Here is an 18,433-nt window from a genome sequence, read left to right on the forward strand (position 1 = left end):
ACGTGTTGAACCACTTGTTTGTTAGAGATTCACTTACTAACTTACTAAAAATGTAATTTGCATGCAAAATACATATTGCATACAAAGAGAAAGAACAATATATTTAAGAAATTAAACTAGAAAGGGTCCACCTACTGGTGGGCTGATGTGCAGAATAAATTCTGATCCTTTTTAAAAACACACGTAAAGATGATATAAGGTATGTCCACATTTTATTGGCCAAATGATGCAACTTATGTTGCAACCAAAGACATTTTTTTATTAAAGAACTTAAGTCACTTTTAAGCTTTACATGTTTACATATTTTCCAGGCTCTCATGGAAAACAGTTACAAGTTCACACTACTATTGATAAACATTTGAATAACACGTTCCTCAGGAGCACTTCCGCTGAGATGTCATCGAACTGAACATTGAGCTCTTGCAATAACAAACAAAATGTATTGAAAGCACACTGTTGTAACACCAAAACAAAAAAACAAAATCTTAACCAAAGTGATCACAGTGCTGCAGAAACCGACCACGTATGAAGGAGCCGACTGGTGTATCATGGGTATCAAAGAAAGAGCAGGCAGCTGGAGGGTTAGCATTTGCACTAGCGCTCTCAGCTCTACCGCCGTCTCCTGATGCTCATTTCCACAATGTGAATGTGTTGTTTCATCTCCACGCTCAAGTCAAGCTCGGCAGTGCGGTCCGTCTCAAGTGAAGAAGGGTGGTGGCACAGCACTCTGCTGGGGTGTGGTTTCCTTGACCCATCCCATCCCCAGACCTCTCCTCCTTTGCTTTGTTGTCTCCCTCTCTCCCAACTCAGGCCTTGATCTCTGCTGGAGGGCAGTAAAGCGCTTCCGAGTTCTCTGACGACAACTCCTCTGAAAGGGACAGACAGGTTTTAGTGTAGGATACAGAATCTGATACTCAAGGCCACAAAATGAAGTCTAGTCCTATGGATACTACTAAATCAAATCTCACAATTTTTCATCTCACAATTCTGACTTTCCCCTTGCAATTGTGAATTGCAGTCACTTTGACGGTCATCTCACAATTGTGAGAAGTTGCGATTAACTTTTAGTTTTTTATTCCATGTCGGAAACAAGCTCCCAAATATTCCTAAATTTCAAATAGAAAAATCCCTGATAACCAAATACTTTGGTATGGAATTGGTTTTCAAATGACACTCGAGCCGTGATGAGCATGAGGCATTTTTGATTCATTCTCATTCAAGTGGTACTGTGGAGCTGAGAGAGCATATATTCATGCAAATGAGAAGTGATCGCCGAGGTGAGGTCAGTGACATCTGTCATAAGCGTTTCAAAATCTACCCATAGTTATATCGCATTGCTACATTTTCCTATATTGCAAGCTTTAGGATATTAATGGAAGTGTATTAAACTGACAATGTTTGTACTTGTAAGATTTTAGAACCTTTTTGAATCATGCATATATACATGCTAATAGGGCAGCACATTTTGGTGGAAATATAATTGCAATATTTTGGATAAATGCAATAAAAAAAAAAAGTTTGCTCTGCTTGGTAGTAGGTCTGCACAATTTGGCCTAGAACAACTGTCAAATTGCAATACTAATATTTAAAGGCACACTATGTAGTTTCTCGCCGCTAGAGGTCACCTATTCAAAACAAATGCGTAGCCGCCGAGATTGCCATCTTCACCTCTACAGCTGGTGTAAAAGAGTCAGGATGGAACTCGGGCAGAAATCATGTTCATGGATGAGATTATTAACGTTACTGTAGTATGAAGCAGAGCAGGGCCGAGTGCTGTGGGAGATGAACGAGGTCCCTGAAGCGATTGCTAATGAGAGACGAGCGTGGCGCACGGCTTCGACAGCAGCGGAACTTATTATGCTTCCGCTTCTTCCGGTCAAGCGTATGTGGGGTAATACAGGACTGTTGATCATATTAGATACATTTAAATGTGTTGAAAATGATGTTATAACGTTACTCTGTGCGTTCGCTCGGCAGCTGCTATGAGGCACTTGTTGCACACTGCAGTGAGCTAGATCGATATTAGAATATCATATTAATGAACGCTGGATGGCTTGTGTTGCTAAATGGCATGCAATTAATTTTAAAACATATTGTATGACAGAGAAAATGCTGTATTATTGTACAATAATTTGTTTTCAGTCTATAAATGCCAAACAGTTGTTCCCTTGTCTAATAAAACATAATATATTAAAGCATCTTTCCATGGTTTCCATGTTTCCATGAAAAAAATAAAACCGGTAACGCGGGTATGATGTCATTGATAGGCGACACACGGACACGTGTTGAAATTGCTTATTTCTCTAGATTTAAACGTTCTTGGAAACATTTGGGATAATGCAAGTACACAAGTCAACAAAATATATAACATTGTTCTAATGGTTTTTGGATATTTTAAACAAAAAAATCTAATTAAAGCTGCGAGCAGCGATGACGGGCCCAAGCCGGTGGCACCGCCACGCCGGTGGCATCAGCTTAACTGTGCACGGCAGGCAATATGCATTTAAACAGGAGAATATTTTAGAATCGCTCGAATATGCCACATTTACTGCAGCAACTGGTGCCACTATCACCACAAGCCACACCCATGATGTAATTTAAATCTAGATTAATTTTAATGTCATAGGATAAAATAAATAAAAGTTATATTTTCCTGCTCAAAATTTTGCAAGTCCAGAAGGCCAGTATTTAATTCAAGGTGTTTGTAGTTCTTTTTTACTTATTCACACTAAAGTGATAGTTTTTTGTGATAGTCTATGATACGAAAGGGGTAAATTATCATTCCGAGAGAGAAAGGCACACACACAAACTCACAGGGTGAGAGAGACACCCCCCCCACACACACACACACACACACACACGTGCGCGCACACAATCAAACACACACACACCCAGGGTGAGCCTGAGAGTGAGGGGGGAGGGGAAGGACTGAGAGAGAGGCAATCTGCACATTGAACAAGGTTCACAAGATTTTAACAACAAAAAGAAATAAAATCTAAATGGTGGGAGAAAGTTTTTTTTATTTCACTCTCTGAAAAAAATATGTTGAATATATTTGAAATCAATATGTGTGGTCCAATATAAAAAATAAATAGAGAAAGTCACACACACACACACACACACACACACACACACACACACACACACACACACACACACACACACACACACACACACACACACACACACACACACACACACACACACACACAATGATAGAGGGAGAGTGAGGGGGAGGGGAAGGACTGAGAGAAAGGCACACACACATACTCACAGGGTGAGAGAGAGAGCCCCCCCCCCCCCCCTCCACACACACACACACACACACACACACACAGAGAGAGTGATAGAGAGGGGGAAGGGGAAAGACAGGCGGAGGGCATTCCATAGACTTAATGGTTTTTATACTGTACAAACTGTAAATTCTATCCCCCTACACTACCCCTAAGCCTACATATCGCACACACACACACACACACACACACACTACCCCTAAACCTACCATCACAGAAAACATTCTGCATTTTTACATTTTTATTAAAACATTGTTTAGTATGCTTTTAAAGCTATTTTGATTTACGGGGACACATGAAATGTCTTCATAAACCATGATTATGTTGTAATAAACACCCCTCCAACACACCCATTTCTGAGGCTTTGCCCATTTCCACTGACTGACATCTCTGATGTGTGTGTTGAGTTTCAAGCAATTTCAAGCATGCTAAGAGCCTCAAAAACAGCCAAAAGATGATTAAACTTTGACACACTGCCATGGCAACAGTATGTAAAATATCAGGAATCCATTCGTATGTCTACATCTGCCATGTTTTGTCATTATACTGATGAAGTTTGAAGTAAATCGGGTGAAAACAAGACAGTGATTTAGCATTTTTGAAAGTGACACACTTCCTGCTGCCAGTTGGTGGACACACACACACACACACACACACACACACACACACACACACACACACACACACACACACACACACACACACACACACACACACACACACACGTTTGTTTTTGTGAAATGTGAGGACATTCCATAGGCGTAATGGTTTTTATACCGTACAAACCGTATTTTCTATCCCCTTACACTGCCCCTAAACCTACCCATCACAGGAGACTGTGCAGTTCACTTTCTGTGAAAAAAACCTTGTTCTGTGTGATTTATAAGCATTTTGAAAAGTGAGGACATGGGGAACGTCCTCATATTTCACCCTCTTTTTGTAATACCTATGTCATACCCATGTCATTATACACATTTGTGTCCTGATATTTCACAAAAACATGCCCCCACACACACACACACACACACACACACACACACACACACACACACACACACACACACACACACACACACACACACACACACACACATACACACACACACACACGGAGAGAGAGAGTTTCAAAAATAACAACACTGCTACCTTTTAGTGAGGGGAGGGCAGACAGAGAATAAATATTCAGAAGAAATATATTAAATAAAATAAATATATTGATCTGAAAAATAGTATGATTATTTTAAAGCTATTTGGTTACATTTTAATAAAACATTGTTTTAGTATGTTTTTAAACACACACACATACACGTTGTAATACCAGTGTAATACCCATGTCATTATACAAATTTGTGTCCTCATAAATCACAAACAAGAGAGAGAGAGAGAGAGAGAGAGAGAGAGAGAGAAACAAGTTTTTTTTTATCCTGCTTCAAAACTAATACAATGCTGCCATCTTGTGTTCATTGAGGGGAGAGCAGCAGACACAGAGAATTTCTGTTCCCCTTTTTTGTCCTTATTTAATTCCTTGCCATGGAAACACCGTTTGAGATATCCAATATCCGTTCACATTTTAGCATCTTCAGTATCTTTGTTTCATGTTGACCGAGTTTGGTGGAGATTGAATAAATCGCCTACGAGGAGAACGTAAAAACTCAGACCCCGATTTAACCAAAAATTCACCTTCAAACCAAAATATCTGACTTCCTGTTGGTCGGAGCTAATGACTGTAAATTAGAAAGTTGTCCGGCTCGATGAGGTCAATATATATACTGAATTTGGTGATTGTAGATGAAACGAAGCCCTTCACTTTTGTCAAAAGGTGGCGCTAGAGAGCCCCTCATCCCCGCCCGTTTCTGAGGCTTTGCCCATGTGTACTGACTAACATCTCTGATGTGTGTGTTGAGTTTCAAGCAGTTTCAAGCAATTTCAAGCATGCTAAGAGCCTCAGAACAGCCAAAAGATTATTAAACTTTGACACGTTGCCATGGCAACAGTATTTGAAATTTCAGGAATCCATTTCATACGTCTCTATCTGTCATGTTTTCACATTATACTGATGAAGTTTGAAATAAATCTGGTGAAAATAAGATGGTGATTCAAAGCATTTTTGAAAGTGACACACTTCCTGCTGCCAGTTGGTGGCGCTATAACTTTGACTCACAAAAGTCATATCCATGTGATCGGCCTCTTACAACGAACACACAGCTGAAGTTTCATCCAAACCAGTCAATGTTTGCACAAGTTAAAACACACTTCCTGTTTCCCTTTTCTCGCCATAAATTCGTTGCATCGCCACGGCCAGACTTTTCGAGATATCAAAAATCCGCTCGCAATTTAGCATCCTGAATATGTTCACTTAATGCTGACCGAGTTTGGCAATGATCGAAACAATGGCCTCGGAGGAGTATATTAAATTCCAGAGCATGCGTTTTCCGAACAACCCATAATAGCTCACTTCCTGTAGGGCTGACGCATAACTTAGAGCACGAAAGTTGTTCGGCCCGATGAGATCTATATGTGTACCGAGTTTCATACATGTACGTGCAAGTGTGTTTGATATATGGACCAAGTTTTCAGACCCCACTTTAGGGGGCGCTGTCGAGCCCCCCTGCCACGCCCGGGTACCAGCTTCAGCCCGGCTCTGATGGCCGCGCATTCCGACGCCCGTGCGAAGTTTCAAGAGTTTTCGAGCATGTTAAGTGCCCCAAAAGTACCCGAGAAGTCGAAAAAAAAAAAAAAAAAAAAAAAAAACAAAGAATAATCTGAGGAAGAACAATAGGGCTCTGCGCCCTTTGGGCTTGGGCCCTAAATATTGTGCCTTAAAGGTAGGGTAGGTAGGATTTGGTTAAAAAACTTTTTTTCCAAATTTGTTTAAACTTTCTTTATATATCAATACATAATTAAAATGTAAGTACTCTGAAAAAGAAAGTATAAAAATTGAGTGTCTGTAGACCTCTCACGACTGTTTTAAAGACAGCTCATTATTTCCATTCACTCCACCTTCTCCCTTCTGGGCTCTTTCCAAAGCCACGCCCCCAAAACACATGAACGCGCTACGCCGTCCGCGATCAGCTCAGCTGACAGACGCATTATTAACCTGAGGCGAGCGGAGAAGAAGTGCATGTAGTGACATCATGTCAGAATCACATGTAATAAAAAATCTAACTTTATCATTATGAATATAAACAAATAAGATGTCTTTTAGTACTCACTATCAAGCTAGAATAATGATACTGGTAAAGTTTAAAATACACACACAACAGTGTCTACGACACACACAGATAAAAGATAAAAACATCAGTAAACGTTGGTTTATAAAAACAAACCAAGGCTGAAATAAACGTGCAGGTAAAGTTCCCGGTGAACATGGTAAAAGAGTTTAGACAGAGGGTAGTAGCTAAAGCTAACTTAGTTCTAAAAAAAGTTCCTGGATGCGGTGTACCAGCTTTTACACATGCATTTTGTTATCTAAAGTTACATTTTGCGAAATTCAACACGACAGCGATCAACTTGAGCTAGGCATATTGAGTATTTATCATCTCTACTAATGGTTCGCTAAGTGTATAACATTGTAACTTTATGCTAAGTAATGTTATGTTAGCTATATTAGGCAGCTATGTGTGCTAGTGAGACATGCTTCATGAAAACATAAACCAAAAAAATGTATAATCAAAATGAAAGATTACCTGTCCAGCAGAAATATAGCCTCTTGAACTCAAATCAAACGGGTGCGCCAGGGTTGCCAGGTTTTCACAACAAAATCCGCCCAATTGCTACTCAAAACAAGCCCAATCGTGTTTTGTAAAAATCGCATTTGGGGGGTAAAATATGTGTCTTTTTGGTAGGGCTGCCTGCTAAAATTCGCAAATCCCGGGGCAAAATATCACATAATTGGGGTCGCTTCAACCCGCGGACATGAAAAACAGCCCGCGGCAACAGTGTTTGAAGTAGCCCGACTTGGCAACACTGGGGTGCGCGCATGTGGGCAGATCCTGGAGCAAAAGAGGTGGTAGCCATGGTAGCGAGAGAGAGTGACAGTCGCCCCAGCCAATCACTTGATTCGGCCCGAACGAAAATAATGAGCGGTGTTTATTGCAGATTAAAAAGTCTAGAGTCACTCGATTTTTATACTCTCTTTTTCAGAGTACTTACATTTTAATTATGTATTGACATATAAAGAAAGTTTAAACAAATTTGGACAAAAGTGTTTTAGATCATTCATACCTACCCCACCTTTAAGTCTGTCCCAATTCAATGTTAAAGCATCAAGCTTTAAAGGGATAGTTCACCCAAAAATGAAAATTAGCCCATGATTTACTCCCCCTCAAGTCATCCGAGGTGTAGCCTATATGACATTCTTCTTTCAGACGAATACAATCTGAGTAATATTTAAAAAGTCTAGGCTTATCCAAGCATTATAATAGCAGTAATACTTGCTCTGTTTTTGAAGTCCATAAAAAAATGCATCTGTCCGTTGAATAACATGCTCCACGCGGCTCTGGGGTGTTAATAAAGGCCTTCTGAAGTGAATCGGTGCGTTTGTGTAAGAAAAATATCCATATTTAAAACTTTATCAAGTAAAGTTTCGGCCGACCGCCTTCCGTGGAAAGGTGTTGTAAATGGCATCTCGCAATTCAAGATGCATACGTGACGTCATGACGAGCGTACCTGGTCGCGTTTGTCTTTCGATCGGCAGAGGCACTTTCAACACTTTTTCCATAAATTGAACACGGAAGGCGGTCGGCCGAAACTTTACTTTATAAAGTTTTAAACATGGAGAGTTTTCTTACACAAACGCATTGGTTCGCTTCAGAAGGCCTTTATTAACACCCCGGAGCCGCGTGAAGCACGTTATTCGACGGACAGATGCATTTTTTATGGACTTCAAAAACAGAGCTATTACTGCTGTTATACTGTAAGAATGTAAAGAACCAGGCCAAATTGTCTGGATGAGGACTTTTCATAAAGACTGTCTGAAAAGAAATGAAAGAGATTAACCTCTGAATCCACTCATACAATCATCACTCTCATCCGAGACAACGTCCCACTAAGTGAATCAACTGAGAATGGCTTCATTTGCATGTATTTACCTTGTCCCAAACTTCCCTCAAACTCCTGATCCCCTCTTCTGAGAGATCACTAAATTCAATAGATTTTGGGTATATTTCAATGTCAATTCTCACTATACAATATTATGTGTTTGGTATCGTTTGAAATGTCTCAGTGCGAATGGTACAAAAATCTCATGAGCACAGAAATATACAAGAAGTTAATAAGAGTTTTTAGAGCTTTATAGGTATTTTACTTATGATGGTGGGTGTGGCTGTTGGAGCCATTTGGTTTCCTTTCAGTCAAGCCAAATGGGAATTTCGACTCAATTTAAATTCCCTTTGTTTTCATGTATTTCCATTTGAAACAGTTTTTGGTCTGGTCTGAGTTATTTAAAGCGATGCAGCAATGAGTTCGGGGCCCATACTGTAATAGAGTTGGCCCGCACCGCAGTGTCTCTGCGTAATATTCAGAAGTCAGGTATCGATATCTTATTCTTTACTACAGAGTATTTGATGTTATGTACGAATTATCTTTGAATTGATTATGTAATTGGCATTATACATTTATCTGACTGTTAATAAAATTGTTACATTTTGATCCTTTCTAAATTACTCTGTAATTATTAACTATCTCCAGAACGGAGCTGCAACAAAAGGTTAAAACGGAATGATTAAATGTATGATTAACTATTAGATATAAATGACCAAACAAACCATTGGCATTCTATCCTAAATTCAGCAATATGATAAATGGAGTCAGATAGAGAATATTATAATTAAATCCATTTTGCCCAGCTGAAACACGAACGCGCAAACGGCCTTCGAGTCGCTATCGCTACCGATCCTTGGAGCGATTTCAGCGTCCTTACAAATGCTTGGATTAGCCTGGGCTTTTTTAATATAACTCTTTTATTCGTCTGAAAGAAGAATGTCATATCCACCTAGGATGACTTGAGGGTGAGTAAATCATGGGCTAATTTTCATTTTTGGGTGAACTATACCTTTAAGTGCACTTAAAACAGGAATGTAATATTAAGTTCCCTCCAACTCACATACCTGTAGTTAAAAAAATAAATAAAAATAAGCCTGAAGGACTTGATTAGCTGGATCAGGTGTATTAAGCTAAACTCTGCAGGGCTGTGGCCCTCCAGGAACAGATTTGCACCACTGCCTAAAACGTTCTCAACAGAGCTGCTCGGAGACATTGGATCATGTACTGCTCGCATGTAAAACAACACAGTGGTGTGCTTCACTCTGAAACATGCAGCACATATATTTAATTAAAATCGCAGCCGTTGCAATTTCATAGTAGCATTTTTGGTTTAATTTCGATAGATTGTATAGCATGGCCGTCACTAGGCCCTTGGGGGGTTTCAGCCCCCCCTAAACTTCTGCCCAGCCCCCCTAAAAAAAAATGTGTGATTAACCTTTATAACATGAAACTTCATCCCGTCTTATAATCAGCGTGTTCTCTAATCCGCTGTGGCGGCGAATAGAGCGCACGTCGGAAGCAGAGGTGTGTGCGTTGATCTGAGCCTCATTGGTCTGTCATCGCTCGTCAATGTCAAAATATTTGAGAAAACAAATTAATTCAGAGTAGCGTTAGGCAGGCTTTATGTACGCACAGAATCTGCTGAGGCTGAGCGCGAATTTTAGCAGCGCGACTCGACGCCAAGTGCGAGATATGCAAGTAGCTAAACTAAACATTTCATACTTGACAGCTGCTTCTTTAAGTCAGAAATGTTAAACAAATTACAAAAATATTCAGGCAAATTAATAAACTTTTGTCTAATTTCGCCATTTTGAATTGAAATAGGCCTATGTCATTTAACAAACAAGAAATATTAACAAAGCCGTTATTAATAGTAATGAATGTGTGCATATTGTAAATTAATAATTCCATTTGTAGCCTTCAGTAAATAAAAAGCTCAGCCTGTATTGGGCATAAGATTAGTAATGAATGTGTGCATATTGTGAATTAATTTAATACATTTAGTTACCTAGCTTTCCTGGTAGCCATCAGTAAATTAACATACGAAAATTATTCATAAAACATAAATATCATTTAAACATATGTTTACTGTCTTCACTGAAGAAAATGGAAAAACTTTATCAGTCATATTTGCCCACTGATATGGTTTTCAAGCTATTGTTTTTTAATTTTTTGGCGTTCAGAACATCTAAAAATGCACATATGTAGATAATGGAAATCAACATTTTCTCTGGGGAGCGTGCCCCCGAACCCCCCTAACCTCACATTTGGGATCTCAGTGATTATAAACCTGCCTACATTGTATGATTAAGGGATGTACAATATGGTAATGCATAATAAGACATTCATATTTGCTTTATAAATAATAATAAACAGCCAATATCCTAATATGCATACCAATAAGCTACTAGTTAATAGTGAGAATTGGACCCTAAACTAAAGTGTTCCCATTTTTTTTTCATACCCTCACTGGGGGCTTAGCCCCCCTAAAATGAAAATCCTAGAATGGCCCCTGTTGTACAGCCTTATATGCTAACTTTCTTGCCTGTGTATTGAAACATTTATATAAACCTAGTAAATAACTATGTGATATTCTCACCAGGCAGGACACATTTCCACAGGCCGTATGTTTTCCCTACAGCCGTCTGCCACAGACGCAGAGTGCCGTCCTCTGAGCCACTGGCATACAGCTCTCCATCAGGGCTAAAACGCACACAGTGTATGGGCCCGAAGTGACCCTTATATGACTCTAAAAGAGACAAATACATTTTATTGTCAAACACGATACATACATACATATAGTATATATTCATGAGCCAATCAATAATAAGCTTTATGTTTTTTTCATACTGCAGTTAGTTACATTACTTTAATTATCGCCAACATTCCTACCCATTTCCTCTTTGGTGGTGTAGTCATATTTATAAAGCTTGAAGTCATCTCCTCCAGCCACAAAGAAGTCTTTATCAGGATGCAGTGAGGCAGAGTGAATAGAAGCAGGGGCATCCACAGTCTTAATCAGATCCAAACTGAAAGTAAACGACAACAGCAGACTGACATTATCACTTCTCCATACATTTTAAGGACATGTTTTTTTTTAGTCCAACACAGTCCTCAAGGCAATATTTGCATAATAGGACCGATAGTAGCCGCCTACCTGTGGGCATTGTAGAAAGCGATGGTTCTCCCATATGTGATGACGAGAATCTCCCCATCAGGAATGTACTCCATGCTGCTGACCGAGGTCTCAAATGACAGAGTATTCACTACCTCCTTTGTGTTCTTGTCCCAAAGTCTACATATCAGACACATACATGATTAGATAGATAGATAGAAAGATAGATAGATAGATAGATAGATAGATAGATAGATAGATAGATAGATAGATAGATAGATAGATAGATAGATAGATAGATAGATAGATAGATAGATAGATAGATAGATAGATAAATAGATGCCACAATTCTCAATATAATATTGAATGGTTCGGTACGGCATTCACGGTTCAATACGCGCTTGTGAATTGCGGTTTTCTCGGTTTTGCATTTAAATAATTATTTTTCTACACATTCTATCATTTGCCTCCATCCCAATATACTGAACAACACAACATACATTAACATCACATGTAAGTGGCAGAGTTATACTCACGGAACACTATAGTTATTCACAATCATGAAAGTTCATTATTTGCATGCGCTTTAAAGCCTTGCCGGTTAAACATTTCACTCGCGTGCTTATGCATGGTTTTAACATGCACTTTTCCGAGCGCGCGCACTAAACGCCTGTCAAACACGTGATTACTGGACTAAGTTGTCTTACTGCGCTAATACTGTCAAATACACACAAGGTTTACATAAACACAGTCGGTTATGTCTAAAGAGAAAGTAAAATCGGCGTGTGTCTGTATATTAGATGCGGGCAGGTCTTACATTTTCAGCAGCGCAGCCTAGTGAACACGCTGCAGCTTGTCCTTAAAGGGACAGTTCGCCTCTAAAATGATGTCATTACTTACTCACTCTAATGTTGTTCTTAACCTGTATTCATTTCTGATTACAGACAGAAAATCAATCGCTGCTCTTGACTGAAAAACTTTAATACAGTAGCTTTAATAAGAATCAATGTATATTTTATAGTGAAGTCTATGTAGTGTTTTATTTTAACATTTGTTCATTCACATTCATACTTAAATGCTGCTGTACAGCTTTATTTATCATATTTATTTTATATTATACTATACTATACACTAGGAATGTGTACAAGGGTTTTTTTAAGTAAAGTTTTAAGTTTAAGTAAGGTTTTTCCAAGTCTTTTAAGTAAAATAAAGAAAGAGTATTGCAATAAAAAAAATAGTATTTTTTCTCCTTAACCTCTTGCTGTTCCTGTCGCCTAAGAATAGAATAACAAAAAACACTTGTGACAAGCCATCAGAACCGAACCAAAAACAGAGGTAAGTATTGAACCGTGGACTAACTGTATTGTTGCATCCCTAATAGATAGATAGGCAGGTAGGTAGGTAGGTATTGCTTTCCCCTACCATTATGGACACTTACCTGATAGTTTTGTCATCAGCAGCCGAGAGAATCTGTTGGTCATTGTTACACCACAGAGCTTTCTTTATGGCAGAGGTGTGGCCTGCAATCTCCAGGGGATCTGCATTACAAATGCCATATAGCCTTATGTGCTATTTCATCTAGTAGAATTTATGACCAGAATTGGGTTTTGGAAATTGATTTTATATATATAATAAAAAAAATTCACACTCCATACCTGCTTCAGGTTTACCGAGATCATAGATGCGCAGTACTTTATCATTCCCTCCAGTCAGGAGACAGGTACTGTCCTGTTGATTCAACATATGCTGGTAAAAACTCTTCATTTAGCTAAATGAGCACAATTAACCCAGAGGGTTTGGAGAAATGAAATTAAGTGACCTCACTGAGATAACAAAATATAGTAAAATAGTTAACAATAAGGTATTTAACTAAAAAAAAATAAAAAAAAATCGATATATTTTTTATTTGATTAAAGGGTTAAGTTCACCCAAATATTAAAACTCTGTCATTAACTACTTACCCTCATGTCATTCGACACCCGTAAGCCCTTTGTTCATCTTCGGAACACAAATTAAGATATTTTTGTTGAAATCCGATGGCTCAGAAAGGCCTCCATTGGCAGCAACGAATTTTGCACTCTCAAGACCCATAAAAGGTACTAAAGATGTCGTTACAAAGTCCATCTCAGTACAGTGGTTCTACAATAATTTTATGAAGCGACGAGAATAGTTTTTGTGCGAAAAAAAAAATCTAAATAATGACTTTATTCAACAAGTGCTTGTCTTCCGTCTGGGCCTTTGACGTGAACTCACGAAGCACCACAACACATGCGTGAGAATATGACTTTCATTTTGTGGCTTTGATAAGGCACTTTTACGTGCACTTGTTCGTTTCTCACGGTTCGGGGATCCAGGAAATGCACACTTTAACCCCATTTTGACCACTACGCCAAGACCTATAGCACAATCAATGTAGAATTCAACAGCTTAGATATGGCGCATCTTCCTCTGCTTGTAAACAAAGCTCCCCGCTTCCGGGTCATGTGTTAGAACGCCGGATCTACGTCATATTCTCGCACATGCGTCGTGGTGCTTCGGCCACCGGATTTCAACAAAAATATCTTAATTTGTGTTCCGAAGATGAACAAAGTACTTATGGGTGTCGAACGACATGAGGGTAAGTAATTAATGACAGAATTTTCATTTTTGGGTGAACTAACCCTTTAAAGTAAATGTATGTATGTATGTATGTATGTATGCATGTATGCATGTATGTATGCATGTATTATATATACATATATATATATATATATTATAATTTACATACACTACTGTTCAAAAGTTTGGGTCAGTAGTTATTTATCAAAATGTCTAATGTTGTCAAATAATGGTTTTCTATTTTAATATATTATTACAATTTAAAATAAATGTACTATTTTAATATACTTTAAAATGTAATATATTATCCCTGTGATGGTAAAGATGAATTTTTTGCATTATTACTCCAGTCTTCAGAGTTACATTATCCTTCAGAAATGAACATCTGGCTGGCTCTGAACATCATAAGCCTTACCTGTGTGAAGTTCACAGATTTCACAATGTGCTTGTGCGCCAGGGTGAGGATGTCATCTCCAGTGACAGCATCCCATACCTTTCTGTCAGATTCAAATAAATAAATACAATAAGGTAAATTAATATTTCCCCAATACTATTTCACCCATATCATGTTTTGTTACTGTTTGTACTTACGCTGTAAAATCTGCGGCGGCCGTAGCTGCTTTTGTAGCTTCTTTATTTAAGGTGGCACCCCAGACAGCACCTTTGTGACCCAAGAACGTCCCAATCCAGTCCCCTGTGTCTCCCTGGCGCAACATAGGTTTGCCATCTGGAATTTTTAAATGACAGAAACAAACTTTCAGACCTATCTGACAGACATTTAACCTCAATGGTTAGTCTTTATGCTCACTGCCCAGGATTGCTCTCAAGGGTTGATATTATAATTTAAGAATACACCTACCTTTACAAGCACTAATAAGGAAATATCCATAAGGAGTTATTCCACTGAACGCCAGATCCACAACAGGTCTGGTATGACCAGAGCAGGTGAGAGGAGTCTGTCTCATAGCCATACTTACTGGTAACCTAAAAAGATGACAAGACACATGTGCAGTTTTACTCAAAACACAGCCACATATTTATTAAAAATCAAGAAAACACCTAAACACAACGTTGTGAACAGAGCAGATGTGCTGGCTAACTCAGGCTTGGCTAGCCAGGAAATCAATCATTACCTTGCAAAGACAACAAAACAACGACACACTACAGTACTTTGTGGCCAGATTACGCGTCGGGGAGGATTGTGGAGCTCAGAGCTGCACTCCCAGCTACAGTGCTGTGCCACCAGCTACACGAGGTGTGTGTGAGTGTGTAAAAGCTAAACTCGAGCCCTCGCTAACACTTACAGGAACATAATGGAAGTACTAGTGTGAAAACAGGACACCACTTCCGGCCCGCGTCGCCACAGCATTGGTCAGAATCGTGTCACGTGACGCGCTGTAGCGTCAGTTCGAGAAGCTCTTGTACATTACAAAGTAATGGAAGCTAGTCTATTACAGACAGCACATTTTTCCCACCGAAGAACGCTTATAACATATAAAGTCTTTGTTAACACTTAAAGTAATATATATTTTAAGTTTATGGTCTAATATAACATATTTTGTGTTAGGAAAGGCTATAACCGTTAACGGATATTTTTCAGTATTATGATACGAACTCCAAATAACGAGAAAGTTGTCATTATGAGATCGGAATTATTTATAAAGTTGACCAATATTATTTAATTTTTATATAATTATTACTATTGTGAATCACATTTGAACCACATGTGGCTAAAATCAATCTATAAAGTAATCTGTTTGAGCCACGGAGCGCCTCCTGTAGGTACGTAGGCCTAACGTTACGTCCACACAGGTTCAAATTAAAACTGCGCTACTGTTTTTTGTTTGTTTTTTTAATACAGTGGTCACGAGTCACGACATCTTACACCTGGCTAGGTTGTGGCAAGAAATACTTTACATAGACATCCAAATGGAAACAATGCGTCCGAACCTCCCTGATTTAGAAAGCCTCCAGTGGTAACAAAGGTATGTGTTTTGATGTCATAATAATCATTGTCATGGGATACGTAGGTAGGCCTACCTGTTTTAAAGCCCGGGGAGAAATTTCTAGAAAGATATGCTAGAAGAATGGATATATTTATTTATTTATTGTTTAACTATAATACATAGAAAAATAAATGAAACACATATTTATTTAATTTACTTTAAGTTTCATCAATCTGAAATATTAAAAATCACTGTAATGCTTGTGCTTGCCATTAATCACAGGTTGCTACAGATCTTACACACAACTTTATCTCTCTATAAATCTTGCTAAAGGCCATTTAAGACGAACACCTACAGTAAGCACACATTTTCATGACCTCAAAAACAGAAAAGCAAACACGGACGCCTCTCTACCTGAGCATTAGCTTAGTGACACAGTAATGCTGAAAGCTTCAGATGCAAAGCAGTGTGAGTCATATTGTACCAGCATGCACCGCGACGGTCTCCTAACACACAGGGGTGGTGGGAGATCATCAGATATTTCTGAGAAGTCCGAATCATTTTAGCGAATCGGTTCGTTCACTTCAGTGAACCGGTTCAAAAAGCTGATTCACTTATTTGTTTCAATCATCGCATGTTTCGTGTTTATATTTCCGGTGTGTAGTTTATGATTTCACGTCACATATTTAGTGATTGAAAGGATGTAAACCCAGCAATGAAAATTCCATCATTTACACACCCGTGTTGTTTCAAACCTGTATTGTTTCTTCTGTTGAACACACATTCATGTTTTAAAGGGACAAGTTGTGAGGCAAAATTACACCAAATGTATCGCAACATCATAATAGCCTATAACACAAGATTTTTTTTAAGCAACACTGTATACAATTGAACGGTAACACTTTAGTTTAGGGTCCAATTCTCACTATTAACTAGTTGCTTATTAGCATGCATATGACTAGGATATTGGCTGTTTATTAGTACTTATAAAGCACATATTAATGCCTTATTGCACGACCATATTCTACATCCCTTACTTAAACCTAACTACTACATTACTAACTATTACAAAGCAGTAATAAGGAGTTTATTGAGGAAAAGGTCATAGTTAATAGTAGTTAATATAGTGAGAATTGGACCCTAATGTAAGGTGTGACCAAATAAACTAATATTTGATTCAAAAACACTATATAGGCCTACATCACTGATCATTATGAAATATAGGCTATATAATATTTTTTATATCTGTTAACATAATTATTGGGATAAGAGAATCACCTTTAATTAATTCACTTGATCTTTTTTGAGAACATTTCCTTCCGTGTTCCATACAAAACAGGTTTAGGCCTAGACATCAAGCAAATGACCGAATTTTCACTTTTTCGATTCGGCTCAGTTGAATCGTGAAGGAACCGACCGAGACGAGCGATTGATTCGCGAATCGAACAGCACAACTGGAGGCGTAACCGTGCAGAACCTGAGCTTAAATCCGCACCCTGCTTTACATTACCGCATTCATTGAATCTTCCCCGTCTCAGAGCAGCAACAGCGAGCATTTACAGCAATGGCCAAGTACATCCATGTTCCAGAATGCGCGCCAGGGGTTCCTAAATTAGACGTGACGGTAGATGAGAACGATTTCAGAGCCGGAGCGCTGAAACTCATCAAGACGCTCAGACCCCACTGGAAACCTTCTGAGGTCAAAATGAAGGTAATTCTCACGTCTTTTCTCGTCGCCTACAATTCGGGTGGTCGCACGCCGACCCTAACTGAAGCAGAAAGTCGGCATGTGCTGACAGCAGATCGTTTAACGTCTTATATAATGCAAAAAGCGAAGTTAAGCGTGCTGCGCCTTCAAATCCTGAGCTGCGTCACTAGATAGACCCCGTCGGCACCATGGCGCTAGGCAGAGAGACACAGCAGCAGCAGCCACTGCGAGCTGTCAAAGCGCTTATGTTGGATCACTCTCATTCATTAATCTATATAGCTCTTGCACGCTGCAAAGTATATATTGCACAACTGCAATTACAGCAACGGTAATAAATATAAAGCAAAATTGCAAAGGGAAAAAGGTGGGTGGTGGAATCCCTTGGAATTTGTGCATTGTATTGTTTTGTTATTACTTTTAACTTATTACTTAGGCCTACTTAGTATCTATTTTTATGTTGTTATTTCTTAATACATTTCTGTATTAAGTATTCCTATAGTGGTAAGTATATTTTTAATTAGCTACTTGTACATTAGATAATATACTGATTACTATGGAAGCTTGTTTCCGCCTCAGAATAATAATAATAATAAAAAATCCTCAGAATTGCAAGATATAAAAACGCAGTTGCGAGTTATAAAGTCGGAACTGAGAGATATAAACTCGCAATTATGAGAAATAAAGTCAGAATCGTGGGATATAAACTCGCAATTGCAAGAAAAAAGTCAGA

At 38.7% G+C, this 18,433-nt stretch overlaps 2 protein-coding genes across 4 annotated transcripts in view; one reads left to right on the forward strand and one right to left on the reverse strand.

Moving 5' to 3' along the window:
- Window positions 1-195: 195 nt before the first annotated feature.
- Window positions 196-18,433, reverse strand: part of strap (serine/threonine kinase receptor associated protein) — a 20,454-nt gene continuing 2,216 nt past the window's right edge. The window contains exons 1-10 of one of the 2 annotated variants that reach the window (XM_079818220.1): window positions 15,183-15,389; window positions 14,909-15,033; window positions 14,641-14,776; window positions 14,465-14,546; window positions 13,107-13,179; window positions 12,890-12,989; window positions 11,494-11,631; window positions 11,229-11,365; window positions 10,936-11,085; window positions 196-868 (exon numbers count right to left, since the gene is read on the reverse strand). In XM_079818220.1, coding sequence (XP_079674346.1) covers window positions 807-868; window positions 10,936-11,085; window positions 11,229-11,365; window positions 11,494-11,631; window positions 12,890-12,989; window positions 13,107-13,179; window positions 14,465-14,546; window positions 14,641-14,776; window positions 14,909-15,020 — 990 coding nt within the window. In that variant the 5' untranslated portion in view covers window positions 15,021-15,033; window positions 15,183-15,389 and the 3' untranslated portion in view covers window positions 196-806. Of the gene's footprint in view, window positions 869-10,935; window positions 11,086-11,228; window positions 11,366-11,493; window positions 11,632-12,889; window positions 12,990-13,106; window positions 13,180-14,464; window positions 14,547-14,640; window positions 14,777-14,908; window positions 15,034-15,182; window positions 15,390-18,433 lie in introns of those variants that run through there. The other variant, XM_079818219.1, reaches the window with a different exon arrangement.
- Window positions 17,446-18,433, forward strand: part of etnk1 (ethanolamine kinase 1) — a 17,619-nt gene continuing 16,631 nt past the window's right edge. For both annotated transcript variants that reach the window (XR_013816603.1, XM_079818218.1), the window contains exon 1: window positions 17,446-17,706. Coding sequence is in view for 1 of the 2 variants with exons in the window: in XM_079818218.1 (XP_079674344.1) it covers window positions 17,560-17,706 (147 nt within the window). In the remaining variant the exon portion in view is untranslated. The remainder of the gene's footprint in view (window positions 17,707-18,433) is intronic.

This window comes from Gobio gobio (assembly GCF_949357685.1).
Source record: "Gobio gobio genome assembly, chromosome: 5".
Taxonomy (NCBI): Eukaryota; Metazoa; Chordata; class Actinopteri; order Cypriniformes; family Gobionidae; genus Gobio; species Gobio gobio.